Source organism: Oncorhynchus nerka, linkage group LG7 (genome assembly GCF_034236695.1).
Source record: "Oncorhynchus nerka isolate Pitt River linkage group LG7, Oner_Uvic_2.0, whole genome shotgun sequence".
Lineage (NCBI taxonomy): Eukaryota > Metazoa > Chordata > Actinopteri > Salmoniformes > Salmonidae > Oncorhynchus > Oncorhynchus nerka.
The window spans coordinates 32,707,056-32,729,426 of record NC_088402.1 but is presented as its reverse complement, the minus strand read 5'-3'; the positions used below and the strand labels follow the sequence as shown (position 1 = coordinate 32,729,426).

The window sequence follows — 22,371 nt, the reverse complement described above, 5'->3', positions numbered from 1 at the left end:
GTCTAATACGTAGCTAGATTACTTTCCTTTTGGAAATGGTCTGCTTATATCCACTAGTCATCCTCATAGCACTCAGTCACACGTGACGGCGGTGTCGTAAAAGCTCAGCTGAGGTCCATCTCCATCTACTGCTCGTTTAGCGTAATGAATAGGCTGCTAAAACACATGGGCTTCATCCCAAATGGCACCCTATTCCCACTATAGTGCACTAATTTTTGATCAGGGCCCGTAAGGATCTGGTAAAAAAAAATATTTAAAAAAATAGTGCACTATATAGGGAATAGGGTGCCATTTGGGACGCAGGCCATGATATTGGGGAGGGAGTGGTTAACTACTTACAGCTCCCACTGCACAGCGAGAGAAGTGTTTATGGCTAGTAAACACACAGGATAAATACCATCTCACCAAAGTATCTCCTCCACTCAGCAGTTATGGTGGAACCGATAGGGTCTTCCAGATGTGTTGCCTCCACACTCTGCACCTCCGAATGAGCTGAATCAGGTTATTGACTCTGGGAGTAGAGGCTAGAAGCCCTCTGGCTCCCAGCGTTGTTTCATTACTTCCAGATCTTTGTTTCCTAGTTTCCCCTGCACTGCGTTTTCATCCTCATATCAAACAGGGGGAGGAGAGGACGAGATGTGTTCTCTGAATACTTTAGAAGTTTCACCTTGAGATGATACTACTACAGTAGAGCAAGGCTCTTCAATGAAACATTATCAAATGTTTTCGCTCTCATTGTTTCAAGATTCACTTAAAGCTTTGGCTGAGAAGGACATTTAAAAAATCACCTCAGGTTTTAGTTACATTACAGTAGCTCTCTTTTTCAATTAATCCCATCCAATGACAGTTCATCCCAGCCAGATATGTAGGTTATTTGTTATTAACAAATACTAAAGACACAAGACTAATATTATAGGTTACTCAATCACCCGAGAAAGACATTGAGGATGAAAGCAGAAATTATAGCACAACAGTGTGATTGATTATTGATGGCCTTTTAAGTTAGTTCTACAGAGAGATTTCCATCTCAATAAATCACAGGTACAGATGTAGCATCTACATTTGAGCCCATTTGCTGCAGCAGGAAAATAATCCTGCAGAAAAAGAAAATGTGAATTATGTTTTTGTAGGGGTTCATACATTTTTTATAAGGGACAATCAAGTCTGAAATTTCAAAGTGGAAATTACAAACTTCAGAAGCCTTTTTGAACCTCAAATACAATACATGTTTTCAACAGGGTGAACAAATGTAGATGCTACATCTGTAGATTAATAAACTGAGAATACCTGTCAGTTTCTCAACAACAGAGGCAGCTGGTGGCACCTTAATTGGGGAGGACCGGCTCATAATAATAGCTGGTATGGAATTCATGAAATCGTATCGAACACATCAAACACATGGTTTCCATTCCCTTTACTCCATTCCAGCCATTACTATGAGCCATCCTCCCCTCATCAGCCTCCTGTGCTCGACAAGCATGAGCGATATGGCCTTACCATGATCCACATTCACGCTACAACAGCTACACACATACGTCAACATTATCTTCAATCTGGGTTCAGGGGTAGACTTAACATAGTAAATGTAAATCTTGTATGTCGTATGTTCAATATGTTACGAATTTGCAAAGCATACAGTATAATAGCACATAATAGGTTATGAATTCCAATTTATTGTGGCTGACATTAGCTAGGGGTTAGTGTTAGATTGCAAAGTAGTCCATGATGAGATTTCAACACGCAACCTTTGAGTTGCTAGACGTTCAGATTATACACCCACCCATCCACCCTTACCAACCACCCTACCTTCGTTCTTGCCTTGAGTAACCTTCTGTCTTATGTAACCATACCAAAAGTAACGTACTAATTTGAGTGTCCCTTATTTACATTTGTAATTTGTTATGTCTAGTCTATGAGACCGGGCTGTTCTCTTTTGCATCTGATACTACATACCTGTGTGTGTGCTTGTGGTATCAAATATAGGATGCCACAGCTTTAAGAATAACCCACATAGAAAAATGAATCCAGAGTATAAGGTGAATGACATTCCTACCATGTTTTCTCACCGTTGCCTGATCTCCCTGTGGCTTTCCCATGGAGTTGGCACTGTGAATTCAGTGTTTGGTTGGTGGCTCCGTTGGTAGAGCATGGTGCATGCAATGCCAGAGTTGTGTGTTTGATTCCCACGGGGGTACCAGTACAGGAAAAAGTACCAAAATGCATCCCCTCCCTGCTGTAAGTCTCTCTGGATAAGAGTGTCTGCTAAATGACTCAAATGTAAATGCTGTGAACGGAAACATCCTAACCAAGCTTCTGTCTCTGTGTGTTTTCCCTCAGAGTTAGATCTCAACAGGTTAGATGGGGACACAGCTGTCTGCCCTCCCATGAGAAATGGACAGGATGACCTCCCAGGTAATGTATAGATACTATGACTCTGTGAATATGCGTACTAACTTAGTCCTCTTCATCCCTGGTGGGACATACTGTAAAACAGCAACAATTTGCTTCCGGTATGTCTTTGGCCACATCTTGCTTGCGCCCCCTTCCCATGAGATGTGGATATAGTTTATGACGTAATCAAAAGTAGACCTGCATGGGAAGACATATTACATATCTCAACGTTGTATCAAACAGTACAAGACATCTCAGGAGTCTTACCTCACATCAACAGACCAGGTCAGAAGGAGCTCTGTCTGGAGCAATAGTTTAACACTATAGTCCCTGTGGTTTTTCTCTTTGCTAGACAGCATAGACTTACATTTTAAATGCCCAGGACCACCAAACCACCAGCCTTGGTTTACAGAAATCCCTGAGGAAGCAAAATACAGAACATCACAACTAAGCTAGCTGCTGTGATTGCTTAGTGAACTAGGCTGGGCTGTCTAAATGCTTAATGCCTTGAGACACGTTTAGATTTCAAATGAGCCACATAAAATATTCCGCTGAAGCCTGATAGATTTTAGTAGGAACAATTCTAGCTCAGCAAGATGTTAATTGTGTACCAGCACCCTGGTAGGAACAGATGCATTAGCTACCTTCAAATCACATGGCGTACAATGTGTTGCGAGCCCAGGCAGGGAAGGTACAGGCCTACGTGTAAGAGAACAACTAATTAGAATCATATGTTAGTCATATCACTGCACCCTGTTTTGCATACAGATTATGAAACCAGAATAAACCGTTAAACATAGTAAAGTGGGGAAACACTGACATTGCAAAATGGCCACTTCGTGAATATGCACCGGTCTATAAAAAAGTGGTCAGATGAAGCAGACGCTAAACTACAGGACTTTTTTTACGAGCACAGACTGGAATATGTTCTGGGATTCTTCCGATGGCATTGAGGAGAACACCACATCAGTCACTGGCTTTATCAATAAGTGCATCGAGGACGTCCTCCCCACAGTGACTGTACGTACATACCCCAACCAGAAGCCTTGGATTACAGGCAACATTCTCACTGAGCTCAAGTCTAGAGCTACCGCTTTCAAGGAAGCTTATAAGAAATCCCGCTATGCCCTCCGACGAACCATCAAACAGGCAAAGCGTCAATACAAGACTAAGATCGAATCCGTTACAAGACTACACCGGCTCCGTTAATAGTCGGATGTTGCAGGGCTTGCAAACTATTACAGACTACAATGGGAAGCACAGCCAAGAGCTGCCCAGTGACACAAGCCTACCAGACGAGCTGAACAACTTCTATGCTCGCTTCGAGGCAAGTAACACTGAAACATGCATGAGACATCAGCTGTTCTGGACGACTGTGTGATCACGCACAGGTCAACATTCACAAGGCCTCAGGGCCAGACGGATTACCAGGACGTATAATCCGAGCATGCGCTGACCAACTGGCAAGTGTCTTCACTGACATTTTCAACCTCTCCCTGTCTGAGTCTGTAATACCAACATGTTTCAAGCAGACCACCATAGTCCCTGTGCCCAAGAACACTAAGGTAACCTGCCTAAATGACTACAGAACCATAGCACTCATATCTGTAGCCATGAAGTGCTTTGAAAAGCTGGTCATGGCTCACATCAACATCATTATCCCAGAAACCCTAGACCCACTCCAATTTGCATACCACACCAACAGATCCACAGATGATGCAATCTCTATTGCACTCCACACTGCCCTTTCCCACCTGGACAAAAGCAACACCTATGTGAGAATGCTATTCAATGACTACAGCTCAGGGTTCAACACCATAGTGCCCTCAAAGCTCATCACTAAGCTAAGGACTCTGGGACTAAACACATCCCTCTGAAACTGGATCCTGGACTTCCTGATGGGCCGCGCCCAGGTGGTAAGGGTAGGTAACAACACATCTGCCACGCTGATCCTCAACACGGGGATCCCTCAGTGGTGCGTGCTCTGTCCCCTCCTGTACTCCCTGTTCACTCATGACTGCAGAGCCAGGCACAACTCCAACACCATCATTACATTTGCCGATGACACAACAGTGTTAGGCCTGATCACCGACAACGACGAGACAGGCTATAGGGAGGAGGTCAGAAACCTGACTGTGTGGTGCAAGGACAACAACCTCTCCCTCAACGTGATCAAGACAAATGAGATGATTGTGGACTCCAGGAAAAGGAGGACCGAGCACACCCCCATTCTCATGGACGGGGCTGTAGTGGAGCAGGTTGAGAGCTTCAAGTTCCTTGGCGTCCACATCACCAACAAACTATCATGGTCCAAGCACACCAAGACAGTCGTGAAGAGGGCACAAAAAAAACCTATTCCCCCTCAGGAGACTGAATAGATTTGGCATGAGTCCTCAGATCCTCAAAAGATTTTACAGCTGCACCATCGAGAGCATCCTGACAGGTTGCATCACTGCCTGGTATGGCAACTGCTCGGCCTCCAACCGCAAGACACTACCCCCCAGGTCTACACCTGTTGTATTCGGTTCATGTGACAAATACGATTTGATTTGACTTTACAACACTGATCCAGAAATATGCCCTTACACTTTTATAACACTGTGTGTCAAATACAAAAAAGACCAGTACCTGTCAATCAGATGTGCATAGTTTTTATTTTCCTACTGCTGGAATACAGTATATAACATACAGTATAATTCACCAGAACGATTCAAGGGATACGTACAATTAAGTGATAATGCCCGAGAAGCCGGTGTTTGGAGGATATATTGGAATGCCCTAGACGAAGTCGTGCCACCTGCTTCGAGGGTATTATCACGTTTTTACAACGGGTTACCAACATATTCAAATAATGATTTACATCTTTTAATTTAAAAAATATTTTTTATTAATTTATTCATACTATTTCATCCTTCCACTGGATATAGTCCCGACACAAATTCAGCTGGTTGTTCGTTCTATCGGTTCGGTTGCCAGAGACACAACCCAGTCGTTCAGTTTTTTTTGTTCTGTATCTATGGGCGTCACCCAGTCGTTCGTTCTAAATATTCCATTGCCATACTGGCTGGCGACGTTCTTATCCCTTGCTTGCTAGCTAGCAAAGTAGCTGCATTTGCGTTTGTTTAAGCTCTTTTCCTAGTGACGTTTATTTGGATACATCCATCACAACGAGCTAATGATGCATGATTTCACCTGGCATAGAAAATGTACTTTCTCGTCATCCACTGTTATAAACTAAATGTTAGTCTAAAAGAAATGTGAGATAATGTCTAGATGTTTTTTTATAGTTTATAAATCGAATGGCTGGGCTGATGAGACAGTGGATTGCACAGTCAGATGGAACAGAGTAAATAGGCATTTTAACATCATACATTGTAACTTGTGGAATAGACATCGGCTGGAATGCGCTTTTAATCAATCAGCATTCAGAGTTAGACCCACCAGTTGAATAATACTGTAACATGTAATTCAGAACGAACAGGAGATATCTGAAAATCCGTTTACCTCTCTTTTAGGGTTTGATCTGATCACCCAGTTCCAGCTGGATGTTATTCCTCTGAAGGGGGTGAGGAAGGTGGAGGGCTCCACTCCTCTCCAGGTGGCATATCGCCTTGATAGGGAGGCCAACTTCCAGATCCCTACCAGGTAAGGAAAGATAGAAAAAGAAACATGATATTGGAGCTTGTCCAGGCTTTCTGCAGGTGTTGTATTATTATGGCTCAATACGGAGGCCAGCTTTCAAATACCTACCAGGTGAAGAAAGAATGAAGAAACGAGAAACAGAAACACACACATAATCGCTACACTCACACACACACGCACACATAATAAATACTTTCCCCTGGGTCGATGCAGGTGTTGTATTATTGCAGGTCTCAGACAGGTGTTATCACTCTGTGAAACAGAGAACAGCATGTCTGAACTGATTTGGCATCTCTTAACAACGAGGGGGGAAAGCAGTGGACCCCACCCGCCCAGACCTCGTCTAACCATTAAATATCTCGTACCAGAAACATAGAGACATATTTCATCATGCAGCATTATAAGTTGTAGTTGTATTCACTTGTTTCTGTCTGTGCTCATGAATGATTCTGGAAATCAAAAGAGACAGGTGGTGACAGCCCGAGCAGCTTCCTGTGCGAAGAGAGACTGTGTGTGTGTCTGTGTGTGTGTGTGTGTGTGTGTGTGTGTGTGTGTGTGTGTGTGTGTGTGTGTGTGTGTGTGTGTGTGTGTGTGTGTGTGTGTGTGTGCGTGTGTGTGTGTGTCTGTGTGTCTGTGTGTGTGTGTGTGTCTTGCCTAGATCAGCTAGATCGTTTACGTGTGGGGATCCTCTAGCCTGGTATTCTACCCTGTAAAAAAAAATATTTGAAAACCAGTGCACAATCTTCCATTTTCAACTTAGACTGTTTTCATATTGCTTAGTAGGCTAGAGGTTGTTGTTACGTGGTTACCTTCTTACATAACTAAAGCTGTCTTCTGGTGTTTCACTGCTGGTCTGGCCAATGACCTGTATTGGTCCTGTTTTCACATAAACTGTTATGTAACATACTGACATCTTCCAGTCTGCCTCCTGCCACTCAGCACACTAATCACAAAAACATTTATCTCTCGGAGTCCAGTGGCCAGTCTGTCTGGGCTTTGAAGTCTGTCGTCAGAAAGGTTCATTTCCGATACCTGTGTCCTTATCACTGCAGGGGATAGAGGCCTGCAACACAACACGCATCAAACTCTGGCATAGGATGTGAGATACTTTCTCCCAAGGTGCATTCAACACACACAAACACACACATAGGCACACTGCAGGAACGTTAGAGAGAGTGGTCTTCATTTGTTTTATTGGGTTACAGGAAACTCCTTTTTTATTGCCTTGATCCATTTACAAGCCCGGCTGCAGCTCTGCAGCTCCCGTCCATAAAGGCACCACCTACGGAGCCCTTGGCCTGGCTAGTTAAAACCTCAGGGCTCATATTCATAAAGCGACAAGTAGGAGTGCTGCTCTAGGATCAGTTTAACCTTTTAGATGATAATGAATGGACTGAAGGGGCCTTAATCTGAGATCAGCACCTGAGACTCTTTATGAATACCAGCCTAGAGGTTTAGGACTGGGGAGACTGGAGAGCAGTTTACGCGTTAGAGACGGAGACGGGACGACTGCTTAATTGATCTGTTGATCAGAGCCACCGGGGCGCCGCTTCTGTTTATAACAAAAGGGTTTGATGGAAAAAATAAAGGGCCTCGTTGTTCCTTTGGAGTATTTGTAACTGTTGCGTTATGCATTAGAGACAGGGAGAGATGGAGGGATAGAGAGAGAAAGAGAATGGAAGTGCTTTGAACATAAAAGTGTTAGGGTTTGATTGATGTCTCCATTCATGATGTTATCGTGGGCGTGAGGAGCGGGAAGGGAACTGAGCCGCTGTGTGTGATGCTTTTTAAACGTGGCCTGCAGCAGCTCTACCTCTGCTTTGTGATCATGGAGTGTCTTTGACATTAGCCGCCATCAGAGATCTGAAATCCTCGAACCACCCAATGTGTGCTGTGTGTATGTGGTGGAAAGCTGCTTTTTTTACCCACTGCTTAGTGTTGCCCCCAGTGCCCTCTTCTCTATGACTCTAACTGAACTACATTCTTTATGATTTTGTAAAGAGAAGTTTGAACCATTTCTTCTGTCCATCCATAACCTCTCCCACTGAGGAGGACCTTCCACAGGGGCTTCACTGGACTCATGCATGTATGAACCCTTTTCTCTCCTCCCTCTCCCACCCATCTGTATCTTCATCTTCTGTTCTTCTTCACCCAGGCTCAATTTCCCCTGGGGTTTCCCTGACGAGTACTCCGTCATGGTCACGTTCCGTATGATCAAGAACACGGTGAACAAGGTGTGGAACGTGTGGCAGGTGGTGGATGAAGACGGCCGGAAGCAGGCAGGGCTCAGGTTGAATGGAGACCAGCAGGCCTTGGAGTACTTCCTGATGGGCCAGGATGGCAACCTGCAGACCGTCACCTTCCCAGGGCTCTCTGTGTTGTTCAACACCAAGTGGCACAAGGTGATGGAATGTGTGATGGCACTCCTGGTTAGCGTTGCAAAATACAGTAACTATCCCAAAACTCCCCGGCTTTCCAGAAATCTCGGATGGAAGATCCCGGAATCAAGAGGGAATAAGCTGGAAATCCTGGAAAGCCTAGGAATTTTGATAAAGTTACTCTACTCCTGGTACAATGTAATTAGTGATAACTGATCACTCATTAACATTACGGTGGCCCCTGAGGATCAACAACAGTAACCCTATAGCATCTCCTTACAGGTGATGATTGGGGTGGAGAGAGACCAGGTCACCCTGTATGTGGACTGTCAGGCCGTGGACAAGAAGCCCATCAAGGGGAAAGGCCCCGTCAACACAGAGGGAGATACGCTTATTGGGAGGCTGGATACTGACGCTGATGCTTCTGTTGTGGTGAGCGGGGCAAGGATAGCCTGGCCCCAGATCTGGTTGTGCTGTATTGCCAACTCGTATGTTTGGCATGACAATAAGAGTTGGAGTTGGTAAGACAGCACATACGATCTGGGATCAGGCTAAGGCTGAGAAGGTGTTGGTTCCCCAGTGGTGCGTTGTTATACAGTAAGCATTATCATATGAGTCATGTTATATGATCAATATCATGCCACTGTCTCTTTCTAGTTTGAACTTCAATGGATGTTGATCCATTGCGACCCGAAGAGAGCCAATAGAGAGAACTGCCAGGAGTTGCCTATCACAGAGGTAACAACAACAAACTTGTCTCCACCTGGTCTTTACTTGCTTTGGGTTTGGATTCATATCAACCAGTAACATAGATTTCACTAACTGGCTTCTGTGAATCTGCACTTGCCAAAATGTGAGGAGATAGGACGGCCTGTTATACTACTGTAGGAGTGCCATGATTACAATACATACAGTACAAGTCAAAGTTTGGACACACCTACTCATTCCAGGGTTTTTCTTAATTTTTTAGTGATGAATCCATTGACCGATGTGGTGTACTCCTCAATACCATCGGAGGAATCCCGGAACATATTCCAGTCTATGCTAGCAAAACAGTCCTATAGCTTAGCATCTGCTTCCTTTGACCATTTTTTGTTTGATCTAGTCACTGGTGCTTCCTGCTTTAATTTTTTCTTGTAAGCAGGAATCATGAGGTTAGAATTATGGTCAGATTTGCCAAATGGAGGGCGAGGGAGAACTTTGTTTGCATCGCTGTGTGTGGAGTATAGGTCGGTCAGAGTTATTTTTCCTATGGTTGCACATTTAACATGCTGATATAAATTTGGTTAAACGGATGTAAGATTTCCTGCATTAAAGTACCCAGGCTACTAGGAGTGCAGCCTCTAGGTGAGCGTTTTCTTGATGGCTCATGGCGGAATGCAGCTCATTCAATGCTGTCTTAGTGCCAGCCTCTGACTGTGGTGGCTACAGCTACAAAGAATACAGATGAAAACTCTCTGGGTAGGTAGTGTGGTCTACAGCTTGTCATGAGGTACTCTACTTCAGTCGAGCAATATCTATAGACTTCCTTAGATATTGTGCACCGGCTGTTGTTTACAAAAATGCATGTACCTCCACCACTTGTCTTACCAGACGCCGCTGTTCTATCCTGCCCGTACATCGTATTTTCGGTCATAATGTAACATTTTGTAGAAAATAATTTTAAAACAATAAGTTAAAGCACATAAAACATCTTCCTTATTCTCCGGCGGCATCTTGTGACAAGGTAGGGTTGGTTTACAGAAAATAGCCCTATTTCGTAAAAGACCAAGTCCATATTATGGCAAGAAAGCTCAAATAAGCAAAGAGAAATGGCAGTCCATCATTACTTTAAGACATGAAGGTCAGTCAATCCAGAAAATGTCTAGAATTTTATACGTTTCTTCAAGTGCAGTCACAAATACCATCAAGGGCTATGATGAAACTGGCTGTCTTCAGACCACCACAGGAAAGGAAGACCCAGAGTCTGCTGCAGAAGACAAGTTCATTAGAGTCACTAGCCTCAGAGTTCAAGTAACATACACATCTCAACATCAACTGCGTCAATCAGGTCTTCATCGTCTAATTGCTGCAAAGAAACCACTACTAAAGGACACCAATAAGAAGAAGAGACTTGCTTGGGCCAGGAAACATGAGCAATGGACATTAGACCGGTGGGAATCTGTCCAAATGTCAGATTTCTGGTTCCAACCGCCATGTCTTTGTGAGATGCAGAGTAGGTGAACGGAGGATCGCCGTATGTGTGGTTCCCACCGTGAAGCATGAAGGAGGAGGTGTGATGGTGTGGGGGGCTTTGCTGGTGACACTGTCTGTGATTTCTTTAGAATTCAAGCATTCTGCAGTGATACACCATCCCATCTGGTTTGCGCTTTGTGGGACTATAATTAGTTTTTTTAACAGGACAATGACCCAAAATACACATCCAGGCTGTGTAAGGGCTATTTGACTAAGAAGGAGAGTGATGTTGTTGCATCAGATGACCTGGCCTCCACAATCAGCTGACCTCAACCCAATTGAGATGGTTTGTGATGAGTTGGACCGCAGAGTGAAGGAAAAGCAGCCAACAAGTGATCAGCATGTGCTGGAACTCCTTCAAGACTGTTGGAAAAGTATTCCAGGTAAAGCTGGTTGAGAGAATGCCAAGAGTGTGCAAATCTGTCATCAAGGCAAAGGGTGGCTACTTTGAAGAATCTAAAATATATTTTCATATGTTTAACACTTTTTTGGTTACTACATGATTCCATATGTTTTATTTCATCATTTTTTATTTCTTTACAATTTTTCTACAATGTAGAAAAACTCTTGAATGAGTAGGTGTTTCCAAACTTTTGACTGGTACTGTATGTCAAATAAGCACTTACCTCCATACAGAGAGAATACTGCTGGCTCTCACTCTCAATTTAGCCCCATTTTGTCAGCATATTAAAGTCTGACTCCTCAGGTCAGAATTGTATATTAGAATACATGCTGTTAGGAGTGGGCAGAGTCCTATTGTCCCGTAGACTGCAGAAAAAAGTCCTGTCTTTATGATTCAAATATCAATTTGGCAATGGTCTATTTCCTCTAGCTTTTGTTTGAGGGTTTCTTTTGGACAGGTGCTTTAGCTTCTTCTGACACTCTGGGTGAAGGTGGTGTGACTACTTCACTAACTCTACATGTTTCTTATTTCTCTTGCTTCTTCAGATGTATGCCAATGCTGAGGTATTTATCTTTCTTCCTTTTTTTCTTGGTGTTTTTGGGGCAAATAATCTACTTCAATGCTCTGTTGCCTGATAGCCTTGATGCTTTGTTACTTTAGTGGCACAATCAAACTCTGGCTGGAGTAAGAAGCTTCTCCACTCCCCTCAGAGTGGCCTTCGCTCCTTCTCATGTACTCATCGACTGTGATGTCTCTTCTCCCTCCAGCCTGACCCCAAGCCTATCCCTGGCCCTCCCGGTCCCACCGGCCCTGAGGGGCCCCGGGGGCCACATGGAGAGGACGGCAGGGACGGTAGAGATGTAAGTCTATCCACCCCATCCAAACTACATGTAGAAGGAAGAATTAACCATAGCGTTATGTAATTAACCATGCTGGATATTGCCTCAAACTGCGTGAATTGGTAAGATATCTTAGACAGACATTACGCACTTTTCTTCTTTCTCTATTCTCAATGGCTAGAATGGATAACAAAGGTCTTCCTTTTTTCTTGCAGGGCCCTCCAGGTTCACCTGGCAGTGCTGGCACTTCTGTAAGTACGAGATGTCATATTATTAAATGTGTTTAATTCTCTAAGTATTTATTTGACTCTTTGTTGCCATCCTGTAGCTCAACCTCATTACTTACAATCAATTTAGCTGCAAAAATAGATCAGCGTTCTCTCCTCCACCTTGCCTGCCTCTTATCTCTCTCTCTCTCTGTCCTGATGAGAATTGCACATCTTTCATTGATTAAACACTGACTGGCACTGCCACAGTGTATCTTAGCAACAGTGGTGAGCGATGCAGACAGATGATAAAGCTGTTTGTCCGATTTTTTTGTGTACAGAGCCATACTTAGCTGTGGTTTTGTCTGCTCTATATGGCTGTGGTTATGTCTGTAACTAGGCTGTCTGTTGTATCTGTAACTCAGCTGTCTATTGTGTCTGTTACTAGGCTGTCAGTTAAATCTGTTACTCAACTGTCTGTTGTGTCTGTTACTAGGCCGTGTGCTGTATATGTTACTAAGCTGTCTGTTGTGTATGTTACTAGGCTGTCAAATCAAATCAAATGTATTTATATAGCCCTTCGTACAACAGCTGATATCTCAAAGTGCTGTACAGAAACCCAGCCTAAAACCCCAAACAGCAAGCAATGCAGGTGTAGAGGCACGGTGACTAGGAAAAACTCCTTAGAAAGTGTAATGCTCCGGGTGTCGTGGGTGTGAAGTCAAATGCAGGAGACAGAGTTCAATGCTGTGCGTCTTTTAATAGCACCAACGCACCACAGGGTGCTCACAAAAGTTACGTTCCCAACCACAGGGAATCAAAAATGTACACTGGAAAAATCACGACCAGGCACTAACACGTACCTCTACAACAGAGCCGAAGGTTACATAAAAATAATCCCGCACAACAACCAGGCTGGCCGGCTGTCTAATAAAGACAAAGTAATTAAACATGAACAGGTGCTACCACTAAACATACAAGGAGGGGGAGGAAAACCAATCAGTGGCAGCTAATAGGCCGGTGACGACGACCGCCGAGGACCACCCGCCCGGGAAGGGGAAACACCCTCGGTCGGACCCGCGCCGACACCGGCCTCAAGGTCGCCCCGGAGGACGAGGTGCAGGGCGATCCGGATGGAGGCGATGGAAATCCCTCAACATGGATGGATCCAAGATGTCCCCCACCGGTACCCAGCACCTCTCCTCCGGACCGTACCCCTCCCAGTCCACGAGGTACTGCAGGCCCCTCACCCGGCGTCTTGAGTCCAGAATGGCCCGGATCGTGTACGCCGGGGACCCCTCGATGTCCAGAGGGGGGGGGGGGGACCTCCGGTACCTCACTGTCCTGCAGGGGACCAGCTACCACCGGCCTGAGGAGAGACACATGAAACGAGGGGTTAATACGATAATAGGAAGGGAGTTGTAATCGATAACACACCTCGTTTATCCTCCTCAGGACTTTAAAGGGCCCTACACACTGCGGACCCAGCTTCCGGCAGGGCAAGCGGAGAGGTAGGTTTCGGGACTAAAGCCAGACCCTGTCCCCCGGTACAAACACGGGGGCCTCACTGCGGTGGCGGTCAGCACTCCTCTTCTGCCGTCCACTCGCTTGTCGTAGAGATTCCTGGACGGCCCTCCAGGTCTCCTTGGAGCGCTGTACCCATTCCTCCACCGCAGGAGCCTCGGTCTGGCTCGGATGCCATGGTGCCAGGACCGGCTGGTACCCCAACACACACTGAAAAGGGGACACGTTAGTAGAGGAGTGGCGTAGTGAGTTCTGAGCCATTTCAGCCCAGGGAATGTATCGTGCCCACTCCCCTGGCCGATCCTGGCAATACGACCGCAGAAACCTACCCACCTCCTGGTTCATTCTCTCCACCTGCCCATTACTCTCTGGGTGATAACCGGAGGTCAGGCTGACAGAGACCCCCAAACGTTCCATGAACGCTCTCCATACCCGAGACGTGAATTGGGGGCCCCGATCAGAAACGATGTCCTCCGGCACCCCGTAGTGCCGAAAGACATGGGTGAATAAGGCCTCCGCAGTCTGTAGGGCTGTAGGGATACCGGGCAACGGGAGGAGATGGCAGGACTTAGAGAACCGATCCACAATCACTAGAACCGTGGTGTTCCCTGAGACGGCGGCCCAGCCAACTCGCTGTTGGCTGGGCTCCCTGCCTGTGCCATTAAACCCCTACAACTCATCCAGAACGCCGCAGCCCGTCTGGTGTTCAACCTTCCCAAGTTCTCTCACGTCACCCCGCTCCTCCGCTCTCTCCACTGGCTTCCAGTTGAAGCTCGCATCCGCTAGAAGACCATGGTGCTTGCCTACGGAGCTGTGAGTGGAAAGGCACCTCAGTACCTCCAGGCTCTGATCAGGCCCTACACCCAAACAAGGGCACTGCGTTCATCCACCTCTGGCCTGCTCGCCTCCCTACCACTGAGGAAGTACAGTTCCCGCTCAGCCCAGTCAAAACTGTTCGCTGCTCTGGCCCCCCAATGGTGGAACAAACTCCCTCACGACGCCAGGACAGCGGAGTCAATCACCACCTTCCGGAGACACCTGAAACCCCACCTATTTAAGGAATACCTAGGATAGGATAAAGTAATCCCTCTCACCCCCCCCCCCCCCCCTTAAAAGATTTAGATGCACTACTGTTCCACTGGATGTCATAAGGTGAATGCACCAATTTGTAAGTCGCTCTGGATAAGAGCGTCTGCTAAATGACTTAAATGTAAATGTAAATGTAAGATCGGTCAGGAAATCTATGGACAGATGTGACCATGGCCGCTGTGGAACGGGGAGGGGTTGTAGCTTCCCTCTAGGAAGGTGCCTAGGAGCCTTACTCTGAGCGCACACTGAACAGGAGGAGACATAACCCTTAACGTCCTTAGCCAACGTAGGCCACCAATACCTCCCCTGAAGGCTCCCCACTGTCCTCGTCACCCCAGGGTGACCCGAGGAGGGTAGGACGTGAGCCCACCGAATCAGTTTGTCCCGAACACCAAGCGGCACGTACCTTCGCCCTGCTGGACACTGAGGAGGCGCGGGTTCAGCCCGTAACGCCCGCTCGATGTCCGAGTCTACCTCCCATACCACTGGGGCTACCAGCTTTGAGGCGGGAAGGATGGGAGTAGGTTCGGTGGACCCATCCTCCGTGTCGTAAAGGCGGGACAGTGCGTCAGCCTTCACGTTCTGGGAGCCCGGTCTATAAGACAAAGTAAACCGGAACCGGGTGAAGAATATGGCCCACCTTGCCTGACGTGGGTTAAGTCTCCTAGCTGCCCGAATATACTCCAGATTCTGGTGGTCGGTCCAGATGAGAAAGGGGTGCTTAGCCCCCTCAAGCCAGTGTCTCCACACCTTCAGAGCCCTGACCACCGCTAGCAACTCCCGGTCCCCCACATCATAGTTACGCTCCGCTGGGCTGAGCTTCCTTGAGAAGAAAGCGCAGGGGCGGAGTTTTGGTGGCGTACCCGAGCGCTGTGATAGCACGGCACCCACCCCAGCCTCAGACGCGTCCACCTCCACTATGAATACTAGAGAGGGGTCCGGATGCGCCAACACGGGCGCATCAGTGAACAGCGCCTTCAACTTATTGAATGCTCCGTCCGCCTCTGCTGACCACTGCAACCGCACCGGGCCCCCCTTCAGCAGTGAGGTAATGGGAGCCGCTATCTGGCCAAAACCCCGGATAAACCTCCGGTAGTAGTTGGCAAAACCCAAAAACCGCTGCACCTCCTTTACCGTGGTCGGAGTCGGCCAATTACGCACGGCCCTAATGCGGTCACCCTCCATCACTACCCCCGAGGTGGAAATGCGATATCCCAGAAAAGAGAGGGCTCGTTTAGAGAACACGCATTTCTCAGCCTTGACTTATAGATCATGCTCCAGCAGTCTACCAAGCACCTTGCGTGACAGAGTGGTGTCCCGACACGCTAACTCCCGGCGGACGTCCTCTCGGAGACTACACCTGTAGTGGTCCATAAGGGCACTGTCGTTCCACCCAGATCCGGCTGCCAAGGTCCGGAACTCCAGCGCGTAATCCTGGGCGCTCCTCCTCTCCTGCCTGAGATGAAATAGTCGTTCTCCCACCGCTCGGCCGTCTAGAGGGTGATCAAACACGGCACGGAAGCGGCGAGAAAACTCTGTGTAGTGCTCCCGCGCTGAGTCTGGGCCATTCCAGACTGCGTTCGCCCACTCCAGAGCACGACCCGTGAGGCAGGAGATGAGGACACTCACCCTCTCTGCTCCTGAGGGAGTAGGTCTGATGGTGGCCAGGTATAGCTCCAGCTGAAGCAGAAACCCCTGGCAACCCGCCGCCGCTCCATCATAAGCCCTCGGTAGCGTCAGACGGAGGGTGCTGGAGTCGGGAGATGGAGAGTCCGGAACCGTGGGTGCCGAAGGTGGAGAGAGGAGACCACTCCTCTCCCATCTGTCCATTCTCTCCATCACTTGATCCATCGCGGATCCGATCCGATGGAGGACGGTGGTGTGGTGGAGAACCCGTTCCTCCATCGATGGGGAGGGTTGGCTGCTGCTCCTGCTGACTCCATTCAATTTGATAGGTGCGGGATTCTGTAATGCTCCGGGTGTCGTGGGTGTGAAGTCAAATGCAGGAGACAGAGTTCAATGCTGTGCGTCTTTTAATAGCACCAACGCACCACAGGGTGCTCACAAAAGTTACGTTCCCAACCACAGGGAATCAAAAATGTACACTGGAAAAATCACAACCAGGCACTAACACGTACCTCTACAACAGAGCCGAAGGTTACATAAAAATAATCCCGCACAACAACCAGGCGGGCCGGCTGTCTAATAAAGACAAAGTAATTAAACATGAACAGGTGCTACCACTAAACATACAAGGAGGGGGAGGAAAAAACAATCAGTGGCAGCTAATAGGCCGGTGACGACGACCGCCGAGGACCACCCGCCCGGGAAGGGGAAACACCCTCGGCCGGACCCATGACAGAAAGGCCAAAACCTAGGAAGAAACCTAGAGAGGAACCAGTCTATGTGAGGTGGCCAGTCCTCTTCTGGCTGTGCCGGGTGAAGATTATAACAGAACATGGCCAAGATGTTCAAATGTTCATAATAAATAAATGACCAGCATGATCCAATTATAATAAGGCAGAACAGTTGAAACTGGAGCAGCAGCACGGCCAGGTGGACTGGGGACAGCAAGGAGTCATCATGTCAGGTATTCCTGAGGCATGGTCCTAGGGCTCAGGTTCTCCGAGAGAGAGAAAGAAAGAGAGAAAGAGAGAATTAGAGCGAGCACACTTAAATTCACACAGGACACCGAATAGGACAGGAGAAGTACTCCAGATATAACAAACTGACCCTAGCCCCCCGACACATAAACTACTGCTGCATAAATACTGGAGGCTGAGACAGGAGGGGTCAGGAGACACTGTGGCCCCGTCCGAGGATGGGTGTGTGTTGTATCTGTTACTAGGCTGTGTGTTGTATCTGTTACTAGGCTGTCAGTTAAATATGTTACTCAGCTGTCTGTTGTGTCTGTTACTAGGCTGTGTGTTGTACCTGTTACTAGGCTGTCAGTTAAATCTGTTACTCAGCTGTCTGTTGTATCTGTTACGAGGCTGTGTGTTGTATCTGTTACTAGGCTGTCAGTTAAATATGTTACTCAGCTGTCTGTTGTGTCTGTTACTAGGCTGTGTGTTGTATCTGTTACTAGGTTGTGTGTTGTATCTGTTACTAGGCTGTCTGTTGTGTATGTTACTAGGCTGTGTGTTGTATCTGTTACTAAGCTGTCTGTTGTGTCTTTTGCTAGGCTGTGTATTCTATCTGTTACTAGGTTGTGTGTTGTATCTGTTACTAGGCTGTCTGTTGTGTATGTTACTAGGCTGTGTGTTGTATCTGTTACTAGGCTGTGTGTTGTATCTGTTACTAGGCTGTCAGTTAAATCTGTTACTCAGCTGTCTGTTGTGTCTGTTACTAGGCTGTGTGTTGTATCTGTTACTAGGCTGTCTGTTGTGTCTGTTACTAGGCTGTGTGTTGTATCTGTTACTAAGCTGTCTGTTGTGTCTGTTGCTAGGCTGTGTATTCTATCTGTTACTAGGTTGTCTGTTGTATCTGTAACTAGGCTGTCAGTTAAATCTGTTACTCAGCTGTCTGTTGTGTCTGTTACTAGGCTGTGTGTTGTATCTGTTACTAGGTTGTGTGTTGTATCTGTTACTAGGCTGTCTGTTGTGTCTGTTACTAGGCTGTGTGTTGTATCTGTTACTAAGCTGTCTGTTGTGTCTGTTGCTAGGCTGTGTATTCTATCTGTAACTAGGCTGTGTGTTGTATCTGTTACTAGGCTGTGTGTTCTATCTGTTACTAGGCTGTCTGTTGTGTCTAACTCAGCTGTCGGTTGTGTCTGTAACTCATATGCCGGTTGTGTCTGTTTCTCAGGGGGCCAAAGGGGAACAGGGGGAGATCGGTCTTCCTGGACACAGAGGCATGCCTGGCCTACCAGGAGCTGATGTAAGCATCACTACCTCCTACTGTACCACACCCAACACACACCTCTTGTTACTCACCCATCCTCTATTTTGTCTTGTTGAGCAAGACAGGGTTGTTCTCTATCACCTTATTCATTGAACCGTTAACAGCAGCTATCCACCACTCAACTGATATTATTAGAATTCAAGCTGGTGGCGAGAGAATGTTTTAGTTTGTAGATTGTGTGTGAATCAAGGATTTCTTCTCTTTTTAATGAAGGGAATACATGGTTCAATGGGCCCAAGAGGACCTGTGGGTGAGAGAGTGAGTTTTTTTTCTTACCAGAACCTACTAAAGAAACTGTCTTCCTAATAACTGTAACAGCAGGGACAATGTTAACTCATATCTGACTGCTCTGTGTCTAATAACAGGGACTTCAAGGTTTTCCTGGGCCAGCAGGCTCTCCCGTAAGTATCCACTATCTTTGTCATCTTTAGATCGTCAGATATTAATGGAAACATTTTGCTGACATGTATAGCCATGAAGCCATGGAACATGTCAGACCACTTCATTTCTATAGCTAAATAATATGATTTGTCTGATAGCGTTTTCTCTCATTTCCCAGGGACCTAAGACAGCTGGGCCTCCCGTATGTACTACAAACTCTTCAACATCTTTAGAGAAACTTCACCCCATGTTCTAAATGGCATTAAGACAGCATACAGTAGTTTAATCCAGCCCTACTTAGGGGCTATAGAATAATTGTATAACTTGTGTATGTCGCTCCCTACAGGGCCCACCTGGGAAAGCAGGAACTCCAGGAGACGAGGGGAACATTGGGCCTGAGGTCAGTGTTCAAATAAGGATCACATCCTACATAACTACAGTATATGACTGGTTAACAATAACACATCCAGCAGTAAAAACATACAGGATATGTTCAAGTTTTCTTAGTCATATGTACAGGATTTGACAATACAACAATACAATATGTACAGGATTTGACAATACAACAATACAATATGTACAGGATTTGACAATACAACAATACAATATGTACAGGATTTGACAATAAGAAATAAGAAATTATAAGAATATGAACATAAAGTAAATGGCTCGGTAGAATAGAATAAACATTTTAGCATAATGTGCTGCCTTCTGTACTGATTCATTGGTCCTTTATAGTATATCCTCTGGACAATTTTGTTACTAATATATATGAGACTTTTCAGAAGTCTGAAATACTAGAAGGACATTTCAGGTGTTTGAGCTCTAAATGCAATGATCTATTGTTATCAGGGTGCCCCTGGGCCTAGAGGGGGTCTGGGTCTCCCTGGTCCCGCTGGTCTACCAGGACCACCTGGACCTGTGGTAAGTACTGATGCTAACCTCTTACATATGGCTCTAACCTGAAATAATTGAATTCAACATCTGTATCATCATGTGAATTGAGTCTGACCTATGTTTCTATCTGTTGAGGTTTCAGATGTAGCTTTGTCTCTTTGGTCTTTCCCATTAACCTAAGTCTTTTTATTAATCCATATTGTCATAAGAGATCTCTCCAAATATTATACTGACGTCTTAACCCTGATGTAGAGTGATAATCAGTATCACTCCTGCATGACTTGACACTGATTGCACAGCCTCGAACACTGGAGATCTTTGCTGTAACTGTCTGTGGACATCTACACTCTGTTTGAGACGTCACTCCATAGAGATATGTGCTGTTTTACCTCTGTCACTCACTCTGCTGTGTTTTAGGGACCACCTGGGGCTGGCAAAGCTGAGGGGAGTGGGGAAGATGTGAGTCTCTTTTTACCATCTTTCACATGGTTAAAACATCTTGCACAGGGTTACTGTGAATGATCTTTCACATGGTTAAAACATCTTGCACAGGGTTACTGTAAATCATCTTTCACATGGTTAAAACATCTTGCACAGGGTTATTGTAAATCATCTTTCACATGGTTAAACCAACTTGCACAGGGTTACTGTAAATCATCTTTCACATGGTTAAACCAACTTGCACAGGGTTACTGTAAATCATCTTTCACATGGTTAAACCAACTTGCACAGGGTTACTGTAAATCATCTTTCACATGGTTAAACCATCTTGCACAGGGTTATTGTAAATCATCTTTCTCATGGTTAAACCAACTTGCACAGGGTTACTGTAAATCATCTTTCACATGGTTAAACCAACTTGCACAGGGTTACTGTAAATCATCTTTCACATGGTTAAACCATCTTTCACAGGGTTACTGTAAATCATCTTTCAGAGGGTTAAACTATCTTTCACTGAGATTCCTAAAGATTGGAAAGCGGCCCTCTTCAAAGGGGGAGACACTCTAGACCCAAACTGTTATAGACCTATATCCATCCTGCCCTGCCTTTCTAAAGTCTTTGAAAGCCAAGTGAACAAACAGATCACCGACCATTTTGGATCCCACCGTACCTTATCCACTATGAAATCCGGTTTCCGAGCTGGTCATGGGTGCACATCAGCCACGCTCAAGGTCCTAAACAATATCATAACCGCCATCGATAAAAGACAGTACTGTTCAGTCGTCTTCATCCACCTGGCCAAGGCTTTCGACTCTGTCAATCACTGTATTCTTATCGGCAGACTCAACAGCCTTGGTTTCTCTAATGACTGCCTCAGCCTGGTTCACCAATTACTTCGCAGATAGAGTTCAGTGTGTCAAATCGGAGGGCCTGTTGTCCGGACCTCTGACTTTCTCTATGGGAGTGCCACAAGGTTCAATTCACAGGCCGGCTCTTTTCTCTGTACATATCAATGATGTCACTCTTTCTGTGTGTGATGCTTTGATCCACCTCTACGCAGACGACACCATGCTGTATACATCTGGCCACTGTGTTAACAAACCTCTAAACGAGCTTCAATGCCATACAACACTCTTTCCGTGGCCTCCAACTGCTCTTAAATGCTAGTAAAACCAAATGCATGCACTTCAACCGATCTCTGCCCGCACCTGCCCGCCTGACTAGCATCACTACTCTGGACGGTTCTGACTTAGAATATGTGGACAACTACAAATACCTAGGTGTCTGGCTAGACTGTAAACTCTCCTTCCAGACTCATATTAAGCATCTCCAATCCAAAATTAAATCTAGAATCGGCTTCCTATTTCGCAAAACAAAGCCTCCTTCACTCATGCTGCCAAACATACCCTCGTAAAACTGACTATCCTACCGATCCTTGACTTCGGTGATGTCATTTACAAAATAGCCTCCAACACTCTACTCAGCAAATAGGATGCAGTCTTTCACAGTGCCATCCGCTTTGTCACCAAAGCCCCATATACCACCCACCACTGCGACCTGTATGCTCTCGTTGGCTGGTCCTCGCTACATATTCATCGCCAAACCCACTCGCTCCAGGTCATCTATAAATCTTTGCTAGGTCTCCTTCCAGTTCTCTGCTGCCAATGACTGGAACGAATTGCAAAAATCACTGAAGTTGGAGACTTATATCTCCCTCGCTAACTTTAAGCATCAGCTGTCAGAGCAGCTTACCGATCGCTGCAGCTGTACACAGCCGATCTGTAAATAGCACATCCATCCAACTAACTACCTACCTCATCCCCATATTTGTTTTTGTTTTTCTGATCTTTTGCACACCAGTATTTCTACTTGCACATCATCTGCACGTCTATCACTCCATTGTTAATTGCTAAATTGTAATAACGTCGCCACTATTGGCATATTTATTGCCTTTCCTCCTTACTTCATTTGCACACACTGTATACAGATGTTTCCATTGTGTTATTGACTGTACGTTTGTTTATCTCATGTGTAACTCTGTG

General features: G+C 46.0%; 1 protein-coding gene across 1 annotated transcript in view; it reads left to right on the top strand.

The window, feature by feature from the left end:
• Positions 1-22,371, top strand: part of LOC115132405 (collagen alpha-1(IX) chain-like) — a 37,968-nt gene that overhangs the window by 5,072 nt on the left and 10,525 nt on the right. The window contains exons 3-17 of the mRNA XM_065021047.1: positions 2,338-2,412; positions 5,907-6,036; positions 8,189-8,435; positions 8,694-8,843; positions 9,069-9,149; positions 11,595-11,612; positions 11,817-11,909; positions 12,104-12,139; positions 18,515-18,586; positions 18,824-18,868; positions 18,976-19,011; positions 19,170-19,193; positions 19,338-19,391; positions 19,844-19,915; positions 20,306-20,347. Of these exons, the coding sequence (XP_064877119.1) occupies positions 2,338-2,412; positions 5,907-6,036; positions 8,189-8,435; positions 8,694-8,843; positions 9,069-9,149; positions 11,595-11,612; positions 11,817-11,909; positions 12,104-12,139; positions 18,515-18,586; positions 18,824-18,868; positions 18,976-19,011; positions 19,170-19,193; positions 19,338-19,391; positions 19,844-19,915; positions 20,306-20,347 (1,175 nt within the window). The remainder of the gene's footprint in view (positions 1-2,337; positions 2,413-5,906; positions 6,037-8,188; positions 8,436-8,693; positions 8,844-9,068; positions 9,150-11,594; positions 11,613-11,816; positions 11,910-12,103; positions 12,140-18,514; positions 18,587-18,823; positions 18,869-18,975; positions 19,012-19,169; positions 19,194-19,337; positions 19,392-19,843; positions 19,916-20,305; positions 20,348-22,371) is intronic.